Source organism: Haliotis rubra, unplaced genomic scaffold, assembly GCF_003918875.1.
Source record: "Haliotis rubra isolate DU_JTF1 unplaced genomic scaffold, ASM391887v1 Scf248, whole genome shotgun sequence".
Taxonomy (NCBI): domain Eukaryota; kingdom Metazoa; phylum Mollusca; class Gastropoda; order Lepetellida; family Haliotidae; genus Haliotis; species Haliotis rubra.
Window position 1 is genome coordinate 228,587 of NW_025766536.1, and position 12,204 is coordinate 240,790.

Here is a 12,204-nt window from a genome sequence, read left to right on the forward strand (position 1 = left end):
GTGATATCCTCTAATCATCGTGCAGATGTATATGATATAAAACTTTGTGGTTAGATTCTCCGAACACCTCTTAGATTAACAGTGTTAATAAAGGAAGGCGAGGACCTTTAACCTTGAAATACATGGCATGAATGAACAAGTTACACGTGTGACTACGAATCATGTTCAGATGAGAGGTCGTATCTTCATGGATGAAGATTTTATGCCTGAAATTCCATGCCAGGATATTGGTTTGCTGTACAAACGATTGAGGTCTGCTTCGACGCAGGTTTTGTACCACCACGCCCCTCTATTGATGTCTGCACAGCTACCGCTATACGTATCCAGATCTAGATTCCGTGCGGAGAATCGGGTGTTGTTGCTGTACAACATTTTGTCTCCTGAAAATAACCGAAGACTAAGTCGTAGTATTTTGTACGAACTGTTTAAACATTGTTAACTGGAACGGTCATAGTGGTGTCTTGGTTTATAGTGCATTTTAGATAGCTGTTGAAAAAACCAACATATATATCAGGAAGAAATAAGGAAGAGTTTGACTATGTGGAACTTATGCATCTCCCTTAATGCATAATCACTAACATACCTATACAATGCAATATCTAGCCAGAGGCAATTCTTTACTTTAGCTTGTACCACATCTTGCCATGTGTTTAAACTAACCAAGTGACTTGCATGTACTTGTATCTGTGACGGTTGTCATCAGCAGAGAGGGGTATATTCAACGATTGGCAAGCAGTTGTTACCATCACCAGGTAATGACCCAATTTAAGAGTGAATCGCACTCTGGTATTTTCCTATTATAAAACAGTCGGACGGGGCTATAGTATATTTGAGGTTTCGTGAATATTAACCTTTACTTCAAACATTCAAATACAGTTGTCAAAACTGTTTGATATGCTCACCAGCTGTTCCTGAGTAGTTCCCTATGAACAGGGTGTAGAACTCGGACATGCTGCCCAGATGGAAACTGTTGTACTCGGCATAGAAGTGACTATCCGATTTGGTCACCAGGTCGATCCGCAGTTCATAGGTTTTCTGAATCGTGAGTCTATGTATCTTCTCATTTCCTGAAATATTACCATAGTGTACATTCTCCAAAAGTTCCTGAGACTCCAATCACACACTGTATGGGATCAAAACTCAACCATCATTGATAATAAAGTGACATGCCCGTGCCCATGAGGCGAGAGAACGAGTACCACAAGGCACTGTGCATGGCCAGAATTACACTAACACCAGAGTAGTCTCGCTTTCATTCATCAATTGTGCCATGTGGGGAATCCAGTCCATGTGTACAACGTGACGACGAAACAGGTCTAGCTGTTCACATCCCTGCATCATTTGTTGTCAAATACTCAACATTTGAACAACAGAATGAGTAAGATGTCACGGATATAGGAAATAATAATGGTTCTGAAGAAGAATTGATATTTGTACGCACCAAGCCAGAATTCGTGGGTGAGGTTTCCAAATTCGTCCATGTATTCAAACCAAGTTCGAAAGACCCGTCCAGTCGCCTTTGAAACACCTGTTCATTGAAATGCAATGTCACATTATGCTAATATTGAGATGTATGACATATCAACATTACACATTTGAAGGAAGAATTATCATGCTGCAGATATTGCCTGAAACCATCCTCCGCCATGTTGAGTCATGTCACAGTAGGCCAAAAATGACCCCTTCCCATCTGTCGGTTTGATTCGGTAAACTCCGTCCTCAGCTTCGGGAAACTCATCCAGGATGCTCCTACAATCTGTTCAATATGAAGTGTATCCGGGTTATTTCCGAAACAATGGTAATTTGTGTAATTTCTCATTTATATTATGTCTCTATCAGTATCAACATATGTCAACCACATTGAATAGGATATGTTGTTCTGGAATCAATCTTTATTAATTTGTATCTTTAAAATCAGCATCGACGCAAAATCCTCAACCATTTGCTATTTTAACAATACTCCTTCCCTACTCGATTTCACATCACGTGTATAAAACACACGTTTGATTGAAACGACTGGTTTGGCGACAGCAGGATCTGATATTCCAAGAACAAGACTTCTTTCCCAAATGGTTTAGCTTTGGTAGGCATTTTAAGTAAAGAAATGTACAAACGTAGGATACTACATCATATGTAGCACGTGTGCGATCACACAGAAAGCACGGTAGAAAAGTGCATGCTAAGTTAACACGAGATAGCATGTGCGCCAACACATAGAAAATACGAACTGAAAATGTATTTCAAGTTTTAGGAACAAGAGAGAGCGGGGAATGGGACGCTTTTCTACGGCTTGGTGTGCAGTACACAAAGATTATGACATTTTGGAGGTGATTGTATCCAAACGGCCTCAACCAGTTGTTCAAAAGCATGGATATCGGGGTGTCAGAAGACCAAACTAATAAGGCTTCAGAGTTAACAGTGTCAAAGCTTTCTGTCCTACTACGTACTCACCACTGCGCATGTCCGTGTTCCCACAGAGTTCATCCCTGGAGGCCAGGAAGTTATCCATGGATGTCTTAAAAGTATCGTAGGTGTCCAGAACCTGACAGTAGTCGCCGGATATGTTAGCATATCCACACGCAACCAGCAACACTACACACAGACACAGTCGGAACACCATATTGTTGAACGAGTCTTTTGTCTTTACGGACTGTATGTCATCCAAGTGAATGTGTGCTTGAGTGTGGAGTACTCTATATTTGTAGGCAAACTTCACTGTCAATCAAACTACGCTGCACTTGTAACAGGAATTTGACTAATGCGATGGTCACGCTTGTATTATTCCTATGTTGCATTACATGCCGAGAGGTACTTGTACATTGACCTGACAACCATACCAAGTGAGGAGGTCTTCCGCTGTAACTGAAGAAGGGCATCCGCCTGGTCCTCTCTGGTATCCTTCTCCTCATGGTGCACACCCTTGTTTACCACTTGTCTAACTATACTTGTCTAACACTTGTATAATCATTGTCTAATATTTGACAAAAATGTTTAAAGGCCGATCGTCGTCCGTGGATCGCATGTCCAACCACAACGTATACTTGGTCGTAAGGTATTGTCCTACTGTCACGGAGACGAGACCGAGATCCTTGACGATCGCGTTCATTTCCGGTGGACGCTTGATCGCCGGCAATTTTTTAATCTCATCCCACTGCTGGTAATGCCTTGACTAAAGAGTTGATTGGGCACACCCTCAGCGGTCACTTCCACTTTGATAATCTCAGGGTTCCAATATTTTGACCTCGCTTGCTGGGAGCACAACGCGAAGGCAGCATATTTCTTGGATCTGGTCAGAAGACAAATCCCTTTTTGGTGGCATGGTTGTGTTATTCCTGGGTATATATATCCCATACTTCCATATGTCTATATGGAAATCCCAATCCTGTCCCAGTCCTCTCCCATATTTCCTGGGAAATCCCATCCTCTCCCAATCCTCTCCTAATCCTATCCCAATCCTATCCCATTTTTCCCCAGGAAAACTAGCCAAACTCCTAACAAACTCCATGCAAAGTGATAGCCTGGCTCGATATCTCTGACCTACTTTCTGTATAATGCTGTGTGTGTGGACTCTAGTCAGCTCAGTGCTTAAACATCCCTGTGGCAGAGAATGGAATGTGCGAGGGCGTTCAAACAATGTGGCCCTTGGGAACTTACCATTGTAAGTGGGTATTGTGGGTATGACCTGCGGTAAACGCTGTATGACTGAATATTGTCATAAACATGCCTAATGTGCAAGAAGGGGTCATGTATGCGGAATAGGGGTCAAAGGCCAGTATTCTTTATGCAAAGCACATGGGGCTGACAAAGTAAGAATGAAACCTATCAATAAAAGGCATGCAGATCTTATTAGTGAATTTAAGAAACTCATGAAGAATAACGTATAAATAATATTTACTAGTGAAATTGAACAAATATCTTTTTTTCCTTTTTCTTTTGTTTGTTTGACAACACCATGGAAGTTCATACGGTATACAACTAATTAGAGAAACAAACTTCATATGGTAAACAACATGGCTACTGTCAAAGAACTGAAAGCTCTCACTAAAAGTTGTGGACTGACTGGTTATTCTCGCATGAGAAAAGACGAAATGCTGACCTTGCTGGACATTACACATGTTAAACCCCGATTATAAAAGAGTTCAAAGCTCTCGCGAATATTCGCGGAATGAAACATTATTCTCGTATGGGAAAAAGCCCAACTGTTAACCTTGCTTGGACGACACCGAGCCGATCGAATTGTGATTCATGCCGACAGACCACACTGTTGGACACTATCTTCGAGGATGGTGATTGATTCTAATATCAATACTGATAAAATCAAACCCTTAATCGACAGTAAACTTCATGAAGAATTAAACGATTTGAAAAGTATCAAATTCCAACTGACGATGAAAGTGACGCTCCAAAAGCCTCAGTCGGACGGGAGCGTGGAATACATCGAACCTTATTTCAGATGAAAACAGGAAGTCCTAATTCAACCAGAATCGATTGCATCCTCCATCGACACCTCATTCCCAAAAATACAAGAATCGTTAGAAAATGGACACATCAACGTTCAGGATGGGTGGTGGATACCGTCAACACTGTTTATCTTGACATAGCAAACCATTAAAAGGTAGATGGTAACTCCCAGTACCCAAGCATTTCAGAGATACACACGCCATCCTCAACCCCGAAACCACAGATAAGATTATGTTAATAATTATTGCGCAGTGGTGGCGGTCATAGCTGCCTCACACAAACCAAAAGGTAATCCATGCAGTCGTTCCAGCTACCCCACGATGGAGGCATCTGGATTCATCTGGTAGAACGCCTCACACCCATCTCCTACTGGATGAGATTTGAAAAGAAAAACAAGACGGACGTCAACGTGTTCGGTCACGAATGGGACAAAACTATCCCGCGCAAAATCAGCTCCATGTCCGATGATGTGAACACAATCAACTTATTCCTCATCGAATAAGGTGACCAGTATCACTACACGGCAATCAAAAGTTTGAGTCAACTGTTGCAGGACCAATCGCACCATGCCATAAAGAAACATTTTTTGCAAATGGCTCCACGCGAGCCAACCTGCTGGAATTACACCGGGAGGATTGCCCAGGTGTGGGAGAGATGGTCGTTCAAATCGACATGCCCAAGGAAAACGACAACATCTTAAAATTCATCCAGCATCAACATCAAATGTCCGTACCCTACGTGATCTACGCCGTGTTCGAAGCCCTCACGGTAGCGCCCTCCCCCAAACAAAGTTTCACTTAAACAACGCAGCAACATGAAGCTTGTGGGTTCGGGTACGTGGTGGTGAGATGTGATGGAAAAACAGAACCAGCGGTGATTTACCAATGTCCCAAGGCTGCTAAAAAAATTTCTTCAGTGTTTACAAAACGAAGAAAACACCATCAGAAACACGCCATATCACCGGAAAGTATCGAGGCGCCGCCCATAACTCGTGCAATTTAAAATTTAAAATTAATCACCCAAATATTCCCATTCCCGTGGTCTTCCACAATTTGAGAGGTTACAATGCTCACTTGATCATGCAAGCCATTTCCAAAAGGAACGGCGAAATGAAATGCATTCCCAATAATATGGAAAAATACATCTCCTTCTCGCCCGGAAAAATTAAGATTCATCGATAGCTTCCAATTTTTACAAGCATTGCCCGATAGTTTAGTCAAAGCAAATGATGACTTCGCCATCGATAGTTGGTCTAAGTTCGACGAGACCCAACTGCCTCACAAGATAAAAATTTTCAGTAGTTTGACGGAATCGATGATTACCGATGAAGATTACGACCACGCTCTGAATGTTCAGGAGAAACTGGACTGTAAACATTTAAGTGAATATCATTATCTCTACTTGAAAACTGATGTTCTATTGCTGGCGGACATCTGTTTCAGTTTCAGAAAAACATGTTTAAAACAGTACAGCCTGGATCCCGCCTGGTGTTACTTGGCACCAGGTTTCTCGTGGTATGCTCTGCTTAAAAAACAAGTGTAAAACTAGAACTCCTAACGGATTATGATATGCACCTGTTTATCGAGAAAGGAATGCACGTTGGGATTTCCATGGTATCAAAACGTTGCGCAAAAGCCAATCATAAATATATGAAAAACTATAATTTGAATCAACCTTCCAACCATCTCCTCTATCTGGATGCGAATAACCTTTATGGTTTGGCCATGAGTGAGTATATACCTATAGGAAGTTTCGAATGGTTTGACGATGAGATCGATATCATGAGCATCGCTCCAGATTCGAACAAAGGCTACATCTTTGAAGTGGACTTAGACTATCAAGCAGAACTTCATGCGTCTCACAATCATTATTGTCTCGCTCCTGAAAGACTTGTTGTTGATCAAAATTGGCTTTCACCTTATCAACAACAGTTGTTAGGAAACAATAAAGTAGCGTCCGTGGGAAAACTGGTCCCGAATTTGATGGATAAGAAAAGTATGTGGTTCACTATCGAAACCTGCAACTCTACCTGTCGCTGAGACCAATGTCCCTGGATGGAACCTTACATCCGCATGAATACCGAGTTGCGAAAAAAAAGCCACAAGTGAGTTTGAGAAAAATTTATACAAACTCATGAATAACTCGGTGTTCGGCAAAACGATGGAAAATTTGTGAAAAAGAGTGAATGTCAAACTCATAAGATCGAGTGAAGAAAACAAACTCAGATAATTAATCACTAGTCCAGCATTCAACAGAAGCAAACTATTCACGGACGATTTGGCAGCATTGCATATGAATAAAAGTCACATCAAACTCATTCAACCCGTCTACTGGGCATGAGTATTCTCGACTTATCGAAACATTTAATGTACAGTTTCTACTATAAGGAATTGAAACAACAGTACGGCGACAGGTGTGAACTCTTGTATACAGACACGGATTTGCTGCTGATGGAAATTCGTACAGAAGACGTGTATGAGGACATGGCTAAACACATCCATTGGTACGACACCAGCAATTATCAAAAAGAGCATCCTTTACAAAGTCAAGTCAACAAAAAAAATGCTCAGCAAATGCTCTGGGACACCGAGGAGTGCATTGGTTTAAGGCCTAAAATGTACTCCATCAAATACGGCAACGACGAAATCAACAAAGCCAAAGGAGAAAAAGACTATGTGGTAAAAACAACATATCAAACACTACCACTACAAACAAGCCCTTTTCAAGAATAAAACGTTCATACACCAAATGAATATGCTTCGAAGTCATCATCATAACATCTATGGTATCATCCTCAACAAAACCTCCTTATCACCCATAGACACCAAACGATGGATTTCAAATGATGGTATTCACACTTGTGGCTATGGATACGAACAGTCAGTCTAGACCACAAGTTTCTAAGACCCCCCTATAAAAGAAACTCCACTCAGCAGGTCGAGGCATAGACAGTAGTGTTGTCTATTATGTCAGGGTTTGCCAGGTGGGGCGACCACTTAGCAACGGGGTTCTTGGTAGGAGCGCCGTTGTTAGGTTGGGTGACCATCTTGTTTGGCTTGGTAACGGTGTGCTGACTCGGAGCGCCGTTGCCAAGCTCATCTGCCATCTTGCTTGGCCTAGCAAAGGTGTGCAGACTAGGAGCGCCATTGCCATCTTGTGTGGCATGGCGTTACAAGCTCGCTATTTACCTTGGTCACCGTGTTCGGTGTAGGAACGCTCACTGTGTGAGTCCTGACTTGCAAAACTTTCCACTGCTAGCCCGACTCGAACTCCACTTGATGGATTCTGGGGCCAACGCTCTGCCATCACACTGTCGGGACCAGCTGTCAGTCTTCATGTGAATTTAACGGGCCTATGCTGGCGAGCTAGTCGGTACATCAAATGATGTCTCCGATCGAAAATCATTATTTTTACGGGATGCTGGGAGTGGAATTAAGCCAAAATAAGCCCATAGGGTACCCTGTAATAGAACCATCATTATGACTACTACTGCATTAGAAACATCGGAACTGGAATTTACCGTTCGGGAACTGCGAGGGCTAGACAAGGCATTGCAAACCATTCGTGGATTGCTCGTGGACAATATGGCCAAACTAAAAGAACTCGACGATCGTATCGCTTACGAGCAAACAAAACTCGATCAAGTGGATGATGCCAGCGAAGAGATCACCCGACATCGGATCAAGGAAAGGCTACATAACTTGGGAGACGAAAGACTGACCCGACCTGTCGTACAACAGAGAAGCACTTCGATCGCAAATCAGTTGCATTCGCGAAATCATTGAACAAGTCCTCCAAGAAGATGCCACGTTAGCCAAAGGTTTAAAACGTTATTCAAAGAACAAGGCATCACCATCGCTAGCCTACTGACTGCACTCGGGTTCATCCTTTCCATTTTAGTCGTCTCTCTGACCGGTGGTACGACGCCGAATAGCTCTTAAACTCATTTCACTTCGGTTGCAATGTAAAGCCCTGAAGCACGACGAGATCAGGCTTTTAGCCGAAGCCAAGCTGAACACAATCGATGCTCAAGCATAATGTTGCCTCACCAATTGCCAAGGAGGAGAAGAAAGAAGACGGGAAGGAGATATATTTTTAGCTCAATGCCAGCAGCAGAAAGAAAAGGTTTGACTCTTAGTCCCAGAAGCGGAACAAGAGAAGACTTTTTGTTGTTAAGATCCTCATAAAGAGAGATTATAATCACAGTAAAATGCAGGGTTAAAGTCTTGAGAATATGGTTTTGTTATATACTGTAAGGATAATTTTATACGGCCTTAGTTAAAAGAAGGCTCATCGGCCTCAACGTAGAGACTGTCACACAGCAAAAATAACTTGGTTACTACCCATATTATTAAATGGGTCAGAATTATGGGGCTTTAACAAACATGATTGTTTGGAAAGGGTATTACCTTATGCATGTAAACGATTCCTTGGTTTGCGAATGTGTACACCAAATACAATTGTCCTTGGAGAAACTGGTAGATATCCTATTCATGTGTACTCTCTTAAACTCTGTATTGCTTACTGGTTAAAGCTCCTATCCATGCCGTCTTCACGCTACCCATTTAAAGCTTACAAAATGTTTTGTAATCTAGATTTAAACGCAAGCGCCGAGCGTAATAGGCTTAATTGGGCTACACATGTAAAAACAGTTCTATTTAGATTTGGACTAGGCAATGCCTGGATGTGGCAGGGAGTTGGAAATAAACATCATTTCTTAAATTTACTTGTAAGAAGAAGAAGAAGCAAAGATTGCTTTATACAGGAGTGGCATGCAAAACTCCAAAATCGTCCCTGTACATTTACTTATTCCCTCGCAGCAAAAATAACTTGGAAAGTGGTGGAAAGTGGACTGAAACTTAAGTTTCCACCTAGAATCCAGTGAGTTTCCGTTCTTTTACATTGAGTTTCCGCAATAACGGAAAATTACAATTACCCACTTTCTAAGGGTTTCCGCAAGGTTTCCGTTACCCACACTCCAACAGGTTTCCGCAAGGTATCCGTTACCCACACTCCGACAAGTTTCCGTTGAGTTTCAGTTAACTTTGAATCCATCAGGTTTCCGCAAGGTTTCAGTTATTAATAAGACTCCAACAGGTTTCCGCAGAGTTTCAGTTACCAACTATTCGACATAGTTTCCGCATAGTTTCAGTTACCGGTTTCAATTTCAGGTTCATAGGTTTTCATATGCGTTTCAAAGAGCCAAATTTAAACATTGTTCTTTACTCATATCATAAACTCTTGTTAAAAACAATATAAACAATTTGTTATCATGACATTTACTTAAAGAAAAACAGAATATATAATAAGATATTATATTTAATAAGATTAATAAAGATCATACATATAACTAGTAATATAGCACTAAAAAACAGGGCAAAACATTTTGGCATAACTCAATCCAGTTTAAGAAATCATATATCATTTATAACAAAGTAGTAATTTTTCATCAGTTAAACTTTCATTCACTTATTATCTTGAAATAGCATGTTAGATATGAAATTTATTTCTAAAATCAAGCTAATGGTGAAAAATAACATTAACATACAACTTAACACAGTAATAAAACATAGCTGCATCGGACATTTATTTGCACGCCTTGGCATTCAGCCACACACTCTATGTCACAACTATCGCCAAACATCCACTATGATAACTCAGTGTCGAAATGAAACTGTATTTAAAACGCAAGAATGTACACATTACAGATCATTCATCACAATGTCTCACCAATGTGTTGTATGAGATAAGACTGTCAGGAAGAATCAACATGCCAAAATATATTGGTCTTACCTGACAGGGTCGTGGTACTCCGAGTTTTTCGCAGCCATTTCCATCTTTCTTTTCCAGGTAGCGAATTCTCTCTTCCAGTGCTTTGAGGGAAACTGAGGCGGCTATGAAAATGGCGTCTCGCAAAGACTCACGGGAAAAACACTTTGTTGTTGTTTTTTAATCTAAATCTAGCATTACAGTTTGACAATATCTTTCCGCGTTATACAACAAAATAAACATACACTATACACCTAAAATGTCAGCTGTGTGTTTTTATAATAATTTAGGTAGTCTCGCGTGGACGTGATCCGGTCGCCATTGTTTTATTCGTTTACATTGTCGACATCAAAGGGGACCGTGAAAGGTGGAAATGAGCAGATTGAATGTGAGTACCCAAAGTGACAACAGTGGGCTGTTGCTTAAGGGTCTTTTCATCGGATTATGGGCACTAATTGCTCCTCCTCAGTGTCAAGCATCAACATGTAGGCCTAGAGATAATTAACAGTGAATAAATCTAATAGTCCTGGGTGCCGTTCCACTAACCGATTTTAGGCCGATTGTAGCCGGTCCCGATCTTACGATCCGATCCAAGCTTAGATCGAGACTCTTTCGTGCGAGAGATAGAGGAATGCAAGGCACGAGTTATCTCCCTTTGCATAGTCTAGCAAATGATGGAAGTAGTTTACGAACCAACTGAATGAGTGAGTGAGTTTAGATTTACGCCGCACTCAGCAATAGTCCAGCTATATGGCGGCGGTCTGTAAATAATCTTACTAAGATGCATAGCGTTCACTAACATGAGCGTTCATGTTAGTGAACGCTATGTATCTTAGCTATAAATAATCGAGTCTGGACCAGACAATCCAGTGATCAACAGCATGCGCATCGATCTGCGCAGTTGGGAACCGATTACATGTGTCAACCAAGTCAGCGAGCCTGACCACCCGGTCCCGTTACTGGCCTCTTACGACAAGCATGGGTTATTGAAGTTCAATATTCTAACCCGGGCCTTCATTGGTATTTTTCAAACCATGTGTAAACGTGGAGAAAAAACCTAGAGCAAACTATTAGGGTAGTGAGCACCTTGGTTTCAGGTGCAAGTGCGTGTGAACGCTGGGTATCAGGCATAATATAATAATAATAAATGCATATTTATAGTGCGCCTATTCCACATCCTGGGGCATGCTCAAAGCGCCATGTACAGATAATTTACACGAGAGTATTTACAGCCGAGATTATAAGTAATAAACTGAGAACAGGTTTTAAGTCTGGACTTTAAAAATGTCAATTGTGTCAGAGCTTTTAATGTGTGCCTGAATAACACGCGGCCTGCCTTTAGAATCCCCCACCAAATATGCGCAGTGAAATCAAACATATTTGTATCTTTTTGCTTCAGAACATTCTTCACTTCACGGCTGTCCCTATTCTTAACCATGACGTTGCAATATTGTTGTACAAATGTGTTACACCGACTCGCTCGGTTGTGTTCCCATGACGACAGTGGTCAGACTGGCCTGACATTTGTAAGGCTTCAGTGCAGTGTTTGTTTACATCACAGAAATATACTAATTCATTTCATGGGGGATTTTAGGGGACGCTCACGGTGAAATGCTCGCTCTTATTTTTCACATAGAATAGGAAAGCCACCATTTGGGTTTCTCTACGATTGATTTTAGCTATCCTAAGTTGGTCATGACCAACTAAGACTTTGAATCTTAACTTTACGATTGACTTGGGTAAGATTGGTTAGTGGAACGGTATGCCGATCGTAACGTCACGCTAAGATTGGGATTTTAGGGGTTTACGATTGGCGTAGGGCTAAGATCGGTTAGTGGAACGGCACCCTGATCGAGCTTCATGAGTCCTACTCGTGAGAACTTGTGTTAGTGACAAATAGGTGATTTTTCAAAACCCTGTCAGGAGTAGGCAATATACGAAAGTATTTTTGCTGGACGTAAAACTTCATCATGT

The 12,204-nt window shown here is 41.4% G+C and overlaps 2 protein-coding genes across 4 annotated transcripts in view; both read right to left on the reverse strand.

Annotated features, from left to right (window-relative positions):
- Nucleotides 1-12,204, reverse strand: part of LOC124279186 — a 129,844-nt gene that overhangs the window by 84,709 nt on the left and 32,931 nt on the right. The window lies entirely within an intron of this gene.
- LOC124279191 (fibrinogen C domain-containing protein 1-like) lies at nucleotides 1,596-3,392 on the reverse strand. Its single transcript, XM_046714995.1, has 2 exons — nucleotides 2,452-3,392; nucleotides 1,596-1,756 (listed from the first exon to the last, which is right to left on the reverse strand). The coding sequence occupies exons 1-2, from the start codon at nucleotides 2,618-2,620 to the stop codon at nucleotides 1,611-1,613; spliced, it is 315 nt and encodes a 104-aa protein (XP_046570951.1). The 5' UTR covers nucleotides 2,621-3,392; the 3' UTR covers nucleotides 1,596-1,610.